The sequence below is a fragment of the Xyrauchen texanus genome, chromosome 4 (genome assembly GCF_025860055.1).
Source record: "Xyrauchen texanus isolate HMW12.3.18 chromosome 4, RBS_HiC_50CHRs, whole genome shotgun sequence".
Taxonomy (NCBI): domain Eukaryota; kingdom Metazoa; phylum Chordata; class Actinopteri; order Cypriniformes; family Catostomidae; genus Xyrauchen; species Xyrauchen texanus.
The window spans coordinates 44,212,770-44,229,430 of NC_068279.1; the positions used below are offsets into that span (position 1 = coordinate 44,212,770).

General features: G+C 38.8%; 1 protein-coding gene across 1 annotated transcript in view; it reads left to right on the forward strand.

The window, feature by feature from the left end:
• LOC127643241 (serine/threonine-protein kinase SIK2-like) overlaps positions 1-16,661 on the forward strand; it is a 43,628-nt gene that overhangs the window by 2,080 nt on the left and 24,887 nt on the right. The window contains exons 3-4 of the mRNA XM_052125901.1: positions 757-820; positions 12,102-12,263. Coding sequence (XP_051981861.1) covers positions 757-820; positions 12,102-12,263 — 226 coding nt within the window. The remainder of the gene's footprint in view (positions 1-756; positions 821-12,101; positions 12,264-16,661) is intronic.

Sequence of the window (16,661 nt, forward strand, 5' to 3'; positions counted from 1 at the left end):
TTTGAGCCAGACCCCAACCCAGCTGTTTTGGCTGGATGCTTTATAGGGTTAGCCGTGTTATGTAAGATTTTTAGGTCACACCGGCCTGGATGCTTGCAGTATCAACAGCTGCCTGCGCTGTTACACAACACAAAAGCAGCATCAGCAGCAGTGCACCAAACATGACTTTCACTGAGGGCATCAGTCATATTGTGATTAGCTTGTCTGACATCATACATAGAGCAGCAGGCTTTCTGAAATCCGCCTACCATTTCTTTGGCTAAGTGAATTGGGAATTTCTGGAACCATCAAAAGCTACTAAATGTCATCATTTTATGTCATTTTACCATGTCTATCATGATATTTTCTTTAAAAAATACCATGGTAGTGCACGACTAGAAACTAATGGTACCTTGTCCAAAAACGTAAACATGGTAGTACCATGCAACCTGTTTGTTAATGTGCTCAGAACTATTCAATAAAACCTTCTTAGAGCTAGGACAGCTATCGAAAGAAAGATGGCTAACTGAAATGTAACACCTATGCCCGTAAAACAATTGTCATAACATATTATTGACTAAGTGTGAATCACTTGTCACTGTCAAGATGTTGGTTTCTTCTTCACGTTGCATGTGTGCATTGTGGAAGATGGAAACGTTGTCAGTCTCTTGTGCTTTCAAGTTTTTTGTGCTGGTTATTTAGGATTTTAATTGCACTGTTATCCATTGCCTGAATCTGAGCCAATTGTCACAAGTCACATCTCTTCTCGTTCAATAGGTCATGGAGACCAAAAACATGCTCTATCTGGTCACAGAGTATGCCAGAAATGGAGAGATATTTGGTGAGTGTGTGCAGTTCCCTTAATTTACACATTGTTCCTTGCAAAATTTCCCATTTCATTTTGATCCGTACTGACCCCCCACCAGCACCCCAAAACCAACACACACTGCTAACTCATTCCCAAATGAACATATAACATTTGCAATGACACCTACATTTGCTCCAAGGTAAATTAAAGCTAATAAATTAATTCATTTATGTATTGATTCAAGTCATAGTAAAATCTATAGTAATATGCCTTGATACTGATTCACATTCTCCACAGTTTTTAATCAAATTTCTGTGTAATTTAACAATTTTGTTTACAAAACATATGGACTACAATATCACTCTTCATACCAGCCCACTTTAAAATATAATCCACTTCGTTTATGAGAATATTTTGCCAAAAACCACACTGTTTGTGACAGTCTCCCATTCATTCCAATGGGGAGTTTTGCAGAGCTTGTCAAAGCAAGCAATCGTAGTCAAGGGAGGCGGAGCTTAACAAAGAGTCAGTTGCAATAGACCTTTTTCACCCTCCATGTTTAGAAATGTGGAAGCAAATGTTTGCAGGATAAACTTTGACAGTGATGAATGGGATATCACAGCGAATATTATTTTCACTTACCGGGGTTGTTGCCCAGTTGCATCTAAACCCAAAGGGTTCCGAGCTCTAAATCAATTATTTATGTATTTATTTTAAGATATCTATTATAAATCCATGTAAATGTTAGCCTTTTAATAAAAAAACGTTTATTGTCATGGATGCATTAATCACAAACTCAGATTAGCAGGGAATAAAGTGTACAGTGAGCTATGAGCCGAAATACCTGAAAAGCGCAACAAATTGTGAAGCAGAATAAAGGTTTCTCGAGATGCGTTTATAATTATTGGAGTTCTTTTTAAGTTAACAGTGTCTGAAAAATGTGACGGTCCTGCACAACGAATTGTAAAACAGGCATCTTGTGTCTAAAACAATTTGATGATCCTGCGCTGTATGCTGAAAAAAGTGAGTTGTGGCACAACGGTCAAAGACATCCGTTCAGAGCGTTTACATCGCCTCGAAAATCTGACCCGAAACTGGCCCAAAACCTGTAGGTTTGTCAGGTACCGTCGAACTCAGATCTGGTTGAAGACCTTAAACGTGCAGAATAACCAAATAGTGATTTTGGTGTTTGAATACCATGCACACCCCTATTAATAATGCATGATTTTGGATTTTATGATTTTAATTCATAGTTAAAAAGTAGGCTACATATAATTGGCTGGAAGTCATTGCTCCAAAGTTTTCTTCCATCAATTTGAAAATTCCAGCCAAATAAATCAAGCGTCCTGTACCACATAAAGGTGAACATTGGAGTGGTGGTGGCGTAGTGGCTAAAGCACAGGGCTGTTAATCAGAAGGTCACAGGTTCTAACCCCACAGTCACCACCATTGTGTCCTTGAGCAAGGCACTTAACTCCAGGTTGTTCCGGGACTTAACTCCAGGTTGTCCCTGTAATAATTGCACTGTAAGTCGCTTTGGATAAAAGCGTCTGCCAAATGCATAAATGTAAATGTAAATGTAAACATAGTCAGGGCATGGGGGACCTGCATGGTGTACTGGCCCATGGGCCTCTCAGTTCTTAATCCGTCCTTGATAGTGGTGAACTGTCAGCTTTGCAGAAGAAAAAACATTCTTAAATGATCGTGATTGGAGACGACTAAAATGCTTGGTGAAGTCACATCGTTAAAAACATCGGCAGTAGAATTCATGGCTACGCTTAATAATGAAAGTAAGAGCATTTACACATGCACAATATGATGAAAACTTTTTGGACTAGGGAAGGATTTGGACTAAACAGGAAAGCCACTTGTTAGTGAGGCTATTCAAAGAACTTAAATTTGCTAGGGAGCATAAAGATTGGACTGTGGAGCAATGGAAAAAGATCATGTGGTCTGATGAGTCCAGATTTACCCTATGCCAAAGCGATGGTCGTGTCAGGGTAAGAAGGGAAGCGCATGAAGTGATGCAACCGTCATGCATAGTGCGCATTGTACAAGCCTCTGGAGGCAGTGTTATGATCTGGGGTTGCTTCAATCGGTCAGGTCCAGTCTCAGCAACGTTATGCAGCAATAAAATGAAGTCAGCTGACTACCTGAATGTACTGAATGACCAGGTTATCCCATCAATGGCATTTTTCATCCTTGACGGCACAGGCATATTCCAGGACAACAATACCATGATTCATTGGGATCAAATTGTGAAAGAGCGGTTCAGGGAGCATAAGGAATCATTTTCACACATGAATTCGCCACCACAGAGTCCTGACCTTAACCCCATTGAAAGTCTTTGGGATGTGCTGGAGAAGAGTTTACGAAGTGGTTCAACTTCCTTGTCATCAATACAAGATCTCAGCCAAAAAATAATGCAAATCTGGTCAGAAATAAATGTTGTGACGTTGCATAAGGTTGTCGAAACAATTCCACGATGAATGCATGCCGTAATCAAAGCTAAAGGTGGTCCAACGAAATATAGAGTATACAACTTTTTTTTCTGGCCAGGTAGTGCATTTTTAAATAATAATTGATGACAGACCATTGAATTATTGAAAAATAATGCACACACTATGTTATTTTTCAATAATTCAACAGGCCGGAATCAATTATTCCACTTATACCACGGTTACCAAACCTTAATACATCATTCAGAGTTTTATCTCAAGAAATCTTCTGGTTTTCATCCCTAAAACGCTCTTGTGAGTGGAACTATTTTCTTGCACCACGGATTCAGTGTCTTTCTTTAATACAGTTCGAGCCTTCATTGCTAGTTCGAAAACATCACTTTAGAACTAGTAACAGAGGACTGCGAGGCTTGCGCTGTTTTCCTTGAGCACTTACTGGAGTAGCAAAGTAGTGCATTTGTGTGTATGTGAGAGAGTTTGTGAGTGAATTTGCATTTGAGGGAGCGAAAGAGCGAAGCTCAGAAACTGAGAGAGATCACCTGTGAGATTGCCTTTTTTTGTTGGAGCTCTCGTCAGAAGTAACATCGCTTAAAAATTGCCAAGATGTAAGTTTAAGCACTTCTCAGCAGCAGCGAGGGTTGCCATATTTCCGATGTAAACATTTACAACTGTTTTTATCCCTATTGAAATGCCTGACATGACGGCTCTATTTCTCAATCTAGAGTAAGTGTGTGAGTATATGTATGTGTGTCCACGTGTGAGGAAATGTGTAAAGAGAGGGGGAGAAGGAGCGTGAGGGTGTTTCCCACAGATATTTCAGATAATATAGAAATTATTGTATTGATCAAGTGTATCTAGCTTTGATACAGCTCAAGACTTCATTGCTAGTTTGAAAACGTCACGTTAGACCTAGCAACGGAGAGTGAGCTGCTTTTCTTCACTGGAGTAACCATGTATCTGTGTCTGTGTGTGTGTGTGGGGCGGGATTGGGTGGTTTATGAGGGCCTTTGTTAGGTTATAAACTGGTAATTACAAGGGTATTATGCTATAAACGTGCATAACATACTTAATGTAAAGTGTAAAAATGCAGAAAGTTTTTTGTGAGGGTTAGGTTTAGGGGATAGAATCTATAGTTTGTACAGTATAAAAATCATTATGGGTCCTCATAATGATAGTTGCACCAACGTGTGTGTGTGTGTGTATGTGCGTGCATGCGCGTGTGTATGTATGTATGTGTGCGTGTGTAAGTGCAGGGGAGCCGAGGAAACTTTTCAACTGAAATTGAAATAAATGTAGGATATTATAGACATTCTTAACTGATTTACTTTTATCAATGTCTTTGTTTATATTGTTATTTTGCGGTTGTAGCATGTATGTTTTGTGTGTGTGTGTGTGTGTGTGTGTGTGTGTGTGTGGTTGAGATAAAAGTGAAAGAGAGAGAGAGAGCCCAAGGATGCTTTTCAATCGAAATTGAAATAAATGTAAGATATTATAGACATTGTTTGTCATTCTTATCCGATGTACTTAACCAGTGTCTTTGTTTTAATTGGTTATTTGGTTGTGGTAGCCTGTACGGATCTTTGAAATAACTGAAATTATTTGGCGAAGTGATATGGAACCATTATGCGGTCAAGACCTGGAAATACTTCATAGCCGTGCGTTTACATGAAAAATAATTGCACACCTTCGAAAGTATGTCAACCAATCAGAATCAAGCATTCAAAATGGTATAAATAAAGAACAATGCACATTCAGCCGGTTGTTATCACAAAAGAAACCCTGACAGGGTGATCAGGGTGACTTTGCGATAACAACCAGCAGACTGTACATTATCCCGCTTATTACACGGCTGTAGTTATAAATTAGTTATAAATAGCTTAAAAACAGAATTTCACAGTTTGCTCTGGAGTTCTTTTGGTGTTTATTTGGTAAATAATGACCATCTGACTGCTCATTATGCATCTTATTACAAGACTACTTGCCAAATAAATAAATAAATGCACATAAAACATTGATTTGAGTTTAAATTATTTTATTAGCTTTAATAAGCTTTATTGCAAGAGGACTTGCAATACCCAGATGAGTGGTCTGTTTTATCTTAATCCCTGGATGTGCGGTTGTCACTCAGAGATATCAGACCTCTAGGTGGCACCATTGACCAATCAAAATAGAGTATTCCAGAGTGCTGTGTAATATGTTTTGCATGTACAGTATATGTGTATTTCATAAATACATACGTCTCTACTCTAAACCATTGAAATATTAATAACATAAATGTTGGCTGATATTATAATTTAAATGCTTTCCTTTTTACTTTAGTGCTAAAAAAAACTCAAAATGTGTAACGCAAAATGTCTAAACACTTTTCATTGTCTGAATGGCACTTTAAAAGCTGCAATTGTACATCAATGTGTTATGATATGATCAATATTGTGGTAAAATAACATTTGTTCTGCAAAAATGATAATTGATGGTTCAGTCCCAAGTATGTATGACCAATGAGCTGGAGAGTTGCAGCGATCATAATCCTGCTCTATCCCCATTTTAAGATACACTAACAATTATTTTGTTAGAATTTCATGTGTTGGAAGCAGGAAAAATGGGCAAGTGTAAGGATCTGAGTGACTGAGCATCTCCAAAATGGCAGGTCTTGTTGGGTGTTCATGGTATGCAGTGGTTAGTGTCAACCAAAAAGTGGTCCAAGGAAGGGCAACTGGTGAACCGGCGACAGGGTCATGGGCGCCCAAGGCTCAATGATGCATGTGGGGAGCGAAAGCTAGCCCGTCTGGTCCAATCCAACAGAAGAGATAGAAAGGTGTCAGAACAGAATGCATCACAGCTCGCTGCTTATGGGGCTGTGTAGCCGCAGACCCATCGGAGTGCCCATGCTGACCCCTGTCCATCGCCGAAAGTGCCTACATTGGGCAAATGAATGTCACAACTGGACCATGGAGCAATGGAAGAAGGTGGCCTGGTCTGATGAATCTTTTAGATCATATGGACAGCCGGGTGCATGTGTGTCGTTTGTCTGAAGAAGAGATGGCAACAGGATACAACATGGGAAGAAAGCAGGCCGGCAGAGGCAATGTGATGCTCTGCGCAATGTTCTGCTGGGAAACCTTGGGTCCTGGCATTCATGTGGATGTTACTTTGACGTTTGTCACCTACCTAAAGATTGTTGCAGACCACATTCACCCCTTTATGGCAATGGTATTCCCTGATGGCAATGGCCTCTTTCAGCAGGATAATGCAACATTCCACACTGCAAACGTTGTTTAGGAATGGTTTGAGGAACATGACAAAAAGTTCAAGGTGTTATCTTGGCCTCCAAATTCCCCAGATCTCAATCCAAATGAGCATATATGGGATGTGCTGGACCAATAAGTCTGATCCATGGAGGCCCCACCTTGCAACTTATGGGACTTAAAGGATCTGCGGCAAACATCTTGGTGCCAGATACCACAGGACACCTTCAGAAGCCTTGTGGAGTCCATGCCTCGATGGGTCAGAGCTGTTTTGTCTGAACAATGGGGACCTACATGATATTAGGCAGGTGGTTTTAATTTTATGGCTGATCGGTACAGTATAATCATTTAAATGTTTTAAATGCTTAATAATAAAAAGCTTTTAAAGTGATATTTAATCATGCACCACAGCACTTAGTCCTATTTTGCTGTATAAAATTAGTTAATGCAAGCTGATTTGACTGTAAAGTGAAATATGAAAAGACTCATTTATGATCTATGTGTTACTTTGCTTTCCCAGAATGTCCCAGTATGCTATTTGAGATTCAAGTTTTTTTTGTTTGTTTGTTTTTTTTGGTGCTGGATTAGGTCATCTTATCTAAAGTTGTTACTGTAGAACGTCAAGTGATTCTTCTGTCTCTAGCTAAGACATTTTTCAGAAATTACGCAATGCTTTTCAGATTTTCTGTATCTTGTATTGACTTGTAACTGGGAAAAGGCCAATGACTTTCAAGGTCAAAAGGCCAGCCACCTTCGTTAATCACAATTCTTTTTACATGAAATTCTACATTGATTAACATGAATTCATTCATTCAATCACCTAATACAAATGTACATATTTTTGTGAAAGGGAAAGTCACTTATGCATCATATTTCTATTTTCCATATCTCAAAAGCTTTCTAATGTGAGGTGTGCTTCCTAATCATATTTTCGTTCTTTATTCTGGATGATGGTGGAAAAATTGCAGCGTGCGAGGTTCTAAATATCTTTATCAAAATTATCATGAGGTGCATTAGATGCTTATTTTCCTTAGTACTTTCTGGGTGCAAATTACATTTTGCGATATACTCAAACAGGGATGTGAAGCCATCTGTCAACAGAATATCGAACCATCCCACTCATGCTGCACCACACCGCTTCACAGCGCATTCGTATGCACAGCGCATCCTTTGAAGTCTCCTACATGTTCCTAACACATGGGCTGTATGACGCATGCATGCATACGCATGCAACTGCAATCATCATGCCCTCTACAACTGATTAACTCAGAGGACTGCTGTTTTTATTAGCACTCAACTCTCATCTGAACAAGGCATGGCTGACAGTCAGGTTCTTTTGTGAATGGATGGTCGGCTGATTGTAACAGGTTGGCCTTTTCGTGCCATGATTTGGAGGGACTGAATATATGCTGCTAGCTTCTGTTGTTTTTGTTGGATTAGATTTATGAAAAACTGGTGTATGCCTATTCATGGCACTCTGTCATATTTATAGGTATTAAGAAAACACCTGTGATGCATGGAAGGGGATGAATACTGTGTCCTTTAAGCCCCTTTAATAGGTTAAGATTGAATGAATCTCCTGTGTTATGAAGATGAATAGAATGTTAACTGTAATCACTCAAGTTTCATCAAACCACATCTTAAAACATATTCTTTGGCTGCTGTTTATATTAATGTGGTCATGTAATGGATTTAAATGTTTTTCATTTTCTTCCTTGAGGTCCACTTATTATGTTAGTAAAGTTTTGTAGAACAAAAAAAACAGTCATTATGTAGTATCACTTGACCTTTTTCTGTCCTGTGTTTATCCCTCAGTCTGAAACGCTCTATTTAACACATAGTACAGCTTTAAGAAACACCCACTGTTCTGATTGGCTAGCATCTTTGTAGAGTGAACGCCCTTCCGCCATTACACATGTGGAACTGCATTTTCCAAAAATGAAAGAGGGCCTCCCTTGATTGAATATGATCATGATGATTGCGTATGTTGTGGAGGTGGGGCAATTCAAATGACTGCTATCTTCTACGTCACAACGGGGGCATTTTCAAAATTAGTCGTTTTTGCAGGGTGGAATCAATAAATGCTCTTTTTGGGCTGGAGAGGGATTTTTTAATTCGAAAGCTTACAGTATGTTGTAACCTTCTCAGTCACGTGAGTATTCTAATCAAAGGTAGCCAAGGATATGGCTTGTAAAACCAATAAAATCACACCAAATGTTATTTGAAGTACATGATTTGATCTCCTATCAATTTAATGAAGATCTTCAAAAAGAGTTTACATTTAAAAAAAAAAGGAGTCACAGACAGAGCCTAGTAAAGTGAGATGTGAGATGTGTGGAGCTTGCTTTTCCATTGCCCAGTGGAGGCGCACATGTGTTCATACAAAAAAGCATGCGGATGCTGTTAAAGTAAATCAGCATTTTTTTGGTGAAACAACGTTCAGAATCTGACAAGGTGCACGCAATTGAATTACTTTTTGCTTATAATTCTGTTGTGCACAGCGGGTAAACCAGGGTGGCACTGGCAGGACAGACCATGTGACCGCAGGTGGGACAGACCAGGGAGGAACAGAAAGACAGGGGGCAAGCCATGGAGGGAGCAGGAAGCATCAACCGGGGGGGTAATCAAGAGGATGGAGTTGAAGGTGACGAAAGAAATGGCGGAAGATCAGGAGACCAATATGGATCCGGCTGACGACCAGGGGGCCAAGGCAGAGATGGGGGTGACCAGGAGACCAAGCCGGATCCGGCAGATGACTAGGAGACCAAGGCGGAGATGATGGATTACCAGGGGCCAAGGTGGACCAGGAGACCAGGGTGGAGCTGGTGGAAGACCAGGAGACCAGGGTGGACTGGAAGACAAGAGCATTGTTAGTGGTGAGCCCAGAGACCAGGGCAAGGGCATGGTAGCGGGAGACCCAGACGAGAGTGAGGTCAATACAGCAGGGAATTGGGCAGGTTCGGCAGCTGCTAGGGAGATGATTGGGTCGGCAGCCTCTGGGAGATGACTGGCTTGATGGCCACTTGGGAAATGGGTAGGACTTCGGTGGCCACAGGGAAAGGGACTGACTGAGCAGCAGCAGGGGAAGGGACTGACTCGGCAGCCGCTGGAGCACTGGAGAGGTTGTTGGTGGCGCAGGGAAAGGGACTGACACAGTGGCCACTGGAGGGATGGTGGCGTCTCCTGAGGAGCTTCAGCTAACTCTGACCCCTCCTGAGGAGCTGCAGCCGACATGGGCACAGGCATCCGCCTCTTCTTCCTTCTCCACTTGAGGATGGTGGAAAGAGCTGCAGGAGACACAGGCGCCCCCTGGATGTCATTGACAGACTTGCAGCTGACCCGACTGCAAATAGACTTGAGGTGGTGGGACACTCTATGTAGGGATGCAGCCATTGGCTAGAAGAGGCCCACTCCTGATGGTGGGAAAGGTAGCCCACAAACTCCCAGAAGGAGAGAGTTCTCACTCCTCCCATTACCCAGGAGCCAAAGGGCTTTTTGAGCCGGCAGTTAAAAATGTCCTTTAAAGTGCTGTCATTGTAGTCCAGCCCCAAATGAAGCCATGTGATGAAACACAAAACAAACACACACCCAACCAAAACAAACATACAGAGGACAGTCAATCCAGATGGGCTCATGCCACTATAATCCCTTAAGATACTGACCACTCAATTTTAACATTTGCATTTACACATATACACATTTGCTGTATGAAAGACACAACATTAGATGCACATTTGCCCCATGAAGTGAAAAAATTGAGAAAAGTGAGAGGGACATGTCCCCAGTGTTGTACACCCAAGCCTCACTGTAACCCCAATTTTTGCTTCTTTTCTTTTTTTGGTAATCAACATTATGCCATAAATGCTGTGAACTTAGCTTAATTTGTATTGAACCCCAAATATTCCTTTTAGGTCAGTCTGAAATCATCTGGGATATTGTTAAAGCTGATTTTTGGTTGCAATTAACAACCAATTAATGATATAATTCATAATTGAGTTAGTTCATAAAAAAATCCACGTTCAAAACCCTGTCCTTGTCTTACCCCAATCACTACGGTATGCCTACTATAATGATTTTTATTTAAAGCGGTTGGGATGGATTTGGCACGAAATAACAGGCATTCGTCATTCCTCCTTGTCTGTTAACATCCATAATCTGCCTCAGAAAGATTGTCCAGCTGTGTCGTGACTCGAGTGAATGTCGGGATGCAGAAAGAGAGTGCAACAGATGGTAAGATGCTGCATGAAATCACTCTCCTAATGGATTTTTAACTATTTTGGTGAAGTTATTTACCTGCTATAATGCTTGGATATGTTTTCTGGTATGGTTGTTGCAGCTTATATTGGTTGTCATGCTTTAATGAATAGAATATTACTCGTGAGTTTAGAGATCGCAATTTGTTTACGTTTAATTTTTCCAGTGAAATTACTGAAACATGTTGACCAATATTCATGACTTTTGAGTATTTCAGAACATTGCTGCTGTTTTGAGATTCCCAAAGCATGTGTGTGTGTGTGTGTGTGTGTGTGTGTGTGTGTGTGTGTGTGTGCGTGTGTGTGTGTGTGTGCCGATGTTCTTGGCTATTTTTTATAAAACAAATTTACCTCAGTCACAGATATGCAGTTGTTGTCACTTTCAATTGTCTTTTTAGCAGAAAAAAATATTATTATTATTATTTTTGTTTGCCGGACCTAATGTTCTAAACGTTGCAAGGAAGTGTAAGCCAATAAAGTATTTTTGGAGCACTTAAATCAGTGTGTGGACACTTACTATTTTTTCTTTTTAGCGGATAGCCTGTATAAACATCTAAAAGCCAATATAGGTACAAGGTAGATCCCCATAAATGTATGCTCATCTCAAGTTGTTTATAATATAGCAATTTCATAGCACAGTAATTTGTATAATTTTTTTACCATGTTCTCTACATTATAATTTTACTTCCAATTAAATAATGGTTCACTTGCATTGCCCAGAAAATCTAAACATCTAAAATGTTTCTCCTCATGCTTCAATTGCTAGAGGGCCAAAAGTTACAGTGTAGCTTTAAAAAGAAACTTCTCCATTCATTTTAAAACCTTGATCCTTTAGAAGGATATGCAGAGTAGCAGGTGCTACACACAGCCAGAAACAGCAAGGTTCAACAGACTTTTATCAATTGTTCTTCTGGTGTGTAGGACTAAGAGTATTTATCCTGCTTCCTCCATATTACCTCACCGTGAGGGCGACCCCAGTTTCTGAATACCAAATAGGTGCTATTGATGCGTAAATATGTTATATGTCAATGTAAAGACATCAGAAAGTTGTGAAAGTTCATAACAAGCCATTTGTGCTGCTTAGTCTTTTTGGAGGAGAGTTTGAGTTCTGTATGAACTGTTTTATCTCAAAGGATCAATGAAAACTTTATTCCTTATGATATGACCCCTATAATAAGCCCCAAAAAGCACTTAATCAGGAATTAAATTATCATACTGTTAAACCGATCTGTCTCCCTGCCTTGTCCCTGCTCATTTTCACCATCTGCCATTCTCACTAAAAATTCATGACTATGACATGTTGCCTGGATGTGCAGATGACGACCCAATAACACCTGATCCCTGTCTGGCAACACAGACTACCTGGCCAGCCACGGGCGGCTCAGTGAGATGGACGCAAAGAGGAAGTTCTGGCAGATCCTTTCAGCGGTGGAGTACTGCCATGAGCGCAACATTGTTCACAGGGACCTGAAGGCTGAGAACTTGTTGCTGGATCCACACATGAATGTTAAGATAGCAGGTAAGAGAAGGTGTCCTATCTTCCTTCTTAGTTCTGACAATTAGGAAACCGGTTATAAGAAGGTTAGGTGTTAGTTAAACCAGTATGGAGTTGAAGTAGCCTACTATCTCCTTTCCCAGTTTAATGTGCAGAGACAACCATTAGTAAGCCAAACATAGGTTGACATCCGTGAGAAGTGTAAGCAACATGGCACTGTTCTGTTTATTTGAGTGGTTTTAACCGTCAACTTCTGCCTCAAACAATGTCGTGAATTTGGGGCGGTATTACCTTTCGAGAATAATGTAGAATGGCGGTAGGGCTGTTGGAGTGTTTAGGAAACCTAATCTGAGACAATCATTATTTTTGAAAATTTGTTTGGTGGCTGTAGTGGCCAAATTGCCCAAATGTTGGTCGGGACATTTCTGATTTTCTGAAAGTTAGTAGGGACATAATAAGTGATTAAATGCAACACGCTTAAATCAATCCCTAAGATAAGGGGAAATCACACTTTAAGTGTCTACTTAAGGGAAAAACTTAATGTACTTTATGAACTTAGCCATTACCCTCTCCTGTGCATTCTCTCTCACATTGCACACACACACACACACACACACACACACATAATGCCAGCAAAAGTCTATCATGGGATCACATATTTACTCAGTGAGATCAGTCAAACTGGATTTGGTTGCACAGTTCATTCTTCAAACATTGACGTATACCACAACTCATACCGTTCATGCAGAACACTATCTCTTTTTTGTAATATGATGTAATCGTTTTTGTTGCATTCATGTTGCAAATCACGTAACCCTTTTTGCACACTACATACTTAAACTGAATTTGCCTTGAAAAACACATCTATCAAGTCTATTTAATAATAATGGTGATTTTTATTTCTTAATATTTTATTTGATCAATTGTTATGATTTACTGAGGGGGTGTGATATATCCAGGCCATATATTAGCCAATGTTTGCAGAAATTATCTGTACTGGCCAATAACTCTCTATGTTTGACTAAATACTGTAACAAAAGTGTGTTAGTCTGTGAGTTCTAAAATCTTCAACTTTGTGCACGTTTAGCACTGTGGTTTTCCATGAGCCATTTTTTCTGAAAGTCGTGACAATTCCCAGTCGTGTTATTTCCTGCACATCTCAAATTCTGTGTTGTGTTTGATAGAATTCTGTGGCGGAAATGAGGATGGTAGAAATAACATTTATACATTGTTGAGGCAATAAAAACATTTTATGGAACCTGAATACAAAGAATTATATAATATTTTCACACAAAATTTTTGGAATAATTTGGCAAAATTACAGCTTGATTGAAAATGAAGTCCTTTACATATATTCTGCTCATAGGTGAAATTTAACTTGATTTTACTTTTTAATATCAAAACATCATACCCGTATTTCATCTCTTTACTTGGATTTTGTTGACCTTGTAAACAAGTAAATACAACTAACTTTAAAAAATAAAAAAAAAGCTCTGCTATGGGCAAAATTGTTTTGTGTGGTGTAAATGATGCCACAACTGTGGGACAGTTATAATTTTTAAAAAATGGGTTGAAATAATTTTAAAACAATAAATATATATATATATAAAAAATACAAATTATTACATGTTTAAAACTATATGATCATCTAAACAAAGAGTGAAATCATTTATATATATATATAGTTTATGTTTGTGTGTTCTGGTTCAGTTTTATATAATATTTATATTGCCAAGCCGGTTCTCGCCTCCTCCATTCCTTTAACCCGCTTTACAATATTCAGAGTTTAATATTACAAGACAATGACAAGGCATAAGCAATCAAGCCTATACATAAATATATATATATATATATATATATATATATATATATATATATATATATATATATATATATATAAAATACTAATTATTACATGTTTAAACTATATGAAAACTATATGATCATCTAAACAAAGAGTGAAATAATTTATATATATATATATATATATATATATATATATATATATATATATATATAATTTCACTCTTTGTTTAGATGATCATATAGTTTTAAACATGTAATAATTTGGTTATTTATAATAAATATTTGTAGAGCGGAGGAGGGCGGGGCCAGGCTGGAACAAAGCACACCCAGTCCCTAATCAGCCTGATGGGGGCGCACGAGGGATTAAGGTGGCTGGTGACAACGGTTCGAGAGAGAGAGAATTACAGGCAGCTGCTCTGTGTGTTTATGTTTGTGTGTTTTGGTTTAGTTTTATATTAAAACTATTATTTATATTGCCTCTTGCCTCCTCCTTTCCCTTAACCCACTAAAACAATCAAGCCTATACATGAAAGGCATATGAGTACCAAAAATAAATGATGAAGGCCAGGTTAAATGTTTCCAAGACAGTTTTAATAGAACCTTCATATATATATATATGTATGTGTTGGAATCGGTTTGTTTTATTAAAAATCAACCCCTAGGACATGAAAGTGCACACATATCAGTGTTACATTGGCCTCCCTACTCTAGATACTGGCATCGCCCATTAAAAAGCCCATATCGGTCAACCACTAAAGCACATAGTGTGAAATTCATGAAGACCAACATGTAACAGATCAACAAAAAACTTCCTAAATAACTGATCTGACATAAAGTCCCAGATGTTATCTAGACATCATGCAGAATTGTGTAGAAAAACAATCCTCTTCTTTTTTTTTCCTTTCAAGAATGTTACTGCATTCTTGTGATGTTGAAAAATGACTGCGGTACAAAGACACCAGTAGGAATGGGGGGTGACAGTGAGGCAGCTAACATGCTGTGTGCTAAAAGTACCAGTCACTACACAGAGCACAGAGCCTTGAGCCAGACAGTTTGTCTGTATTTATGTCATACCAAGCTGGAGAGAGGCACTGAAACTGCATTACAGGGCATTGCCATTGTGTCATTCCTGTACAGAGATAACAATACGAAGCAAGCAGATGCATTGAGAATCTATTTCTGTCAAAAAATAGTGTGATCTTTTTTGCATGCATGTCTGGTACTCACTTTGTCTTTACTCAAGTGGACATTTGCTGTCCGTTAAAGTATAGGCGAAAAGATTGAATACGTTTCTGAAACTCTAAAGGTGACATGTGAGATTGCAAGGGTCTTTTCTCAGGAGAAACATCTGATAAGTAGGAAACTTAGCAAAAGTCTCCTTTTGCTCTCCATTTAATCTCATTGCAGTCTTGGAGAAACAATTGAGATATTAAAGGGATGTCATTTGTGAATTTTCCTTCCTATGGATTCTTTATCCAGTTTATCCATAACCATTGCTTCATAACCAAGCCAGTTTGCCTCAAACTAATTAGACTTTTTTTCTCCTTTACTTTTAGAACTATATGCTTACTCTAGTTGTTTGCTTTAGGGACAACAGCATCGTTGTTTATAGCCAACCTCAAAACCTGCACCCTATGTGTCTCGTTCATTCCCACCTTGACACAATCATTAATCTATGTCAATCAGCTGTGACGCACGTCAATTAATCTTTAAATGATATGGATTACATTACACAACTCAATCTGCGTCACTGCTATGCACTGCTGGTTGTCTATGAGCAGACTCAGACCCTTCTGATGTCTGTGTACAGTCAGTCAGTCATTGAGTACCACCTGTTTCAAAACTGTCACACCACTCACTTCCTCCCGCCACTGATTAACTAAAGATGTTTTTGCCGGCCAGCCGAAACGCAGTCAGGAATCTATTTAGCCATCTGAAGGTTTATATGTACAATTATTGGATTATTGGTCATATATGAGTTTGCAACAGTAACCAGATCTGTCTGATTAAATGTAATTATTTCCATATTTGGTGCATAACACTGAATTCGATGAGCTAATGTAAGTGTTTATTGGAACTGGGGTTGTGTTTGGAATAGCATACTTTCACGCTACTTGTACTCTTTTAGCAGTGTGCAATATGAAAACTCTACGCAGTATGCAATTTTCTGCATGGACGATGACTTGGATATTTTCTAAAATATGCAGTACACAAAAGGAAACACTGCTAGGAATACATGTAGTGCTATGACGTTTGCATTTTCACATGACATTACTTTCCATATCTAGTTCGAAAAAAAAGGATTGAAGCAAACCATCGCAAATGTAATAAGCACAAAATGTATTTTTATTTTTAGATGAACACCACTGAATTAAACATGCAATGTAATGAGGTCATTAGACAACAATATAACACAGTGTACTACAGTTTGAAGCATTTATTATTGCATATTCAGCATATATAGTTTCACATACTATTTGTTTTGTTTTAAATAGTTTGCAGAATACAAACAGTATTGTGCAGTATTCTATTTTAAATTTACATTTAGAAAATGTATCCCCAAATATGATGATCCCCTTGTGAGGACCCCCAGCTATTTATTTTAATGTATAAAGT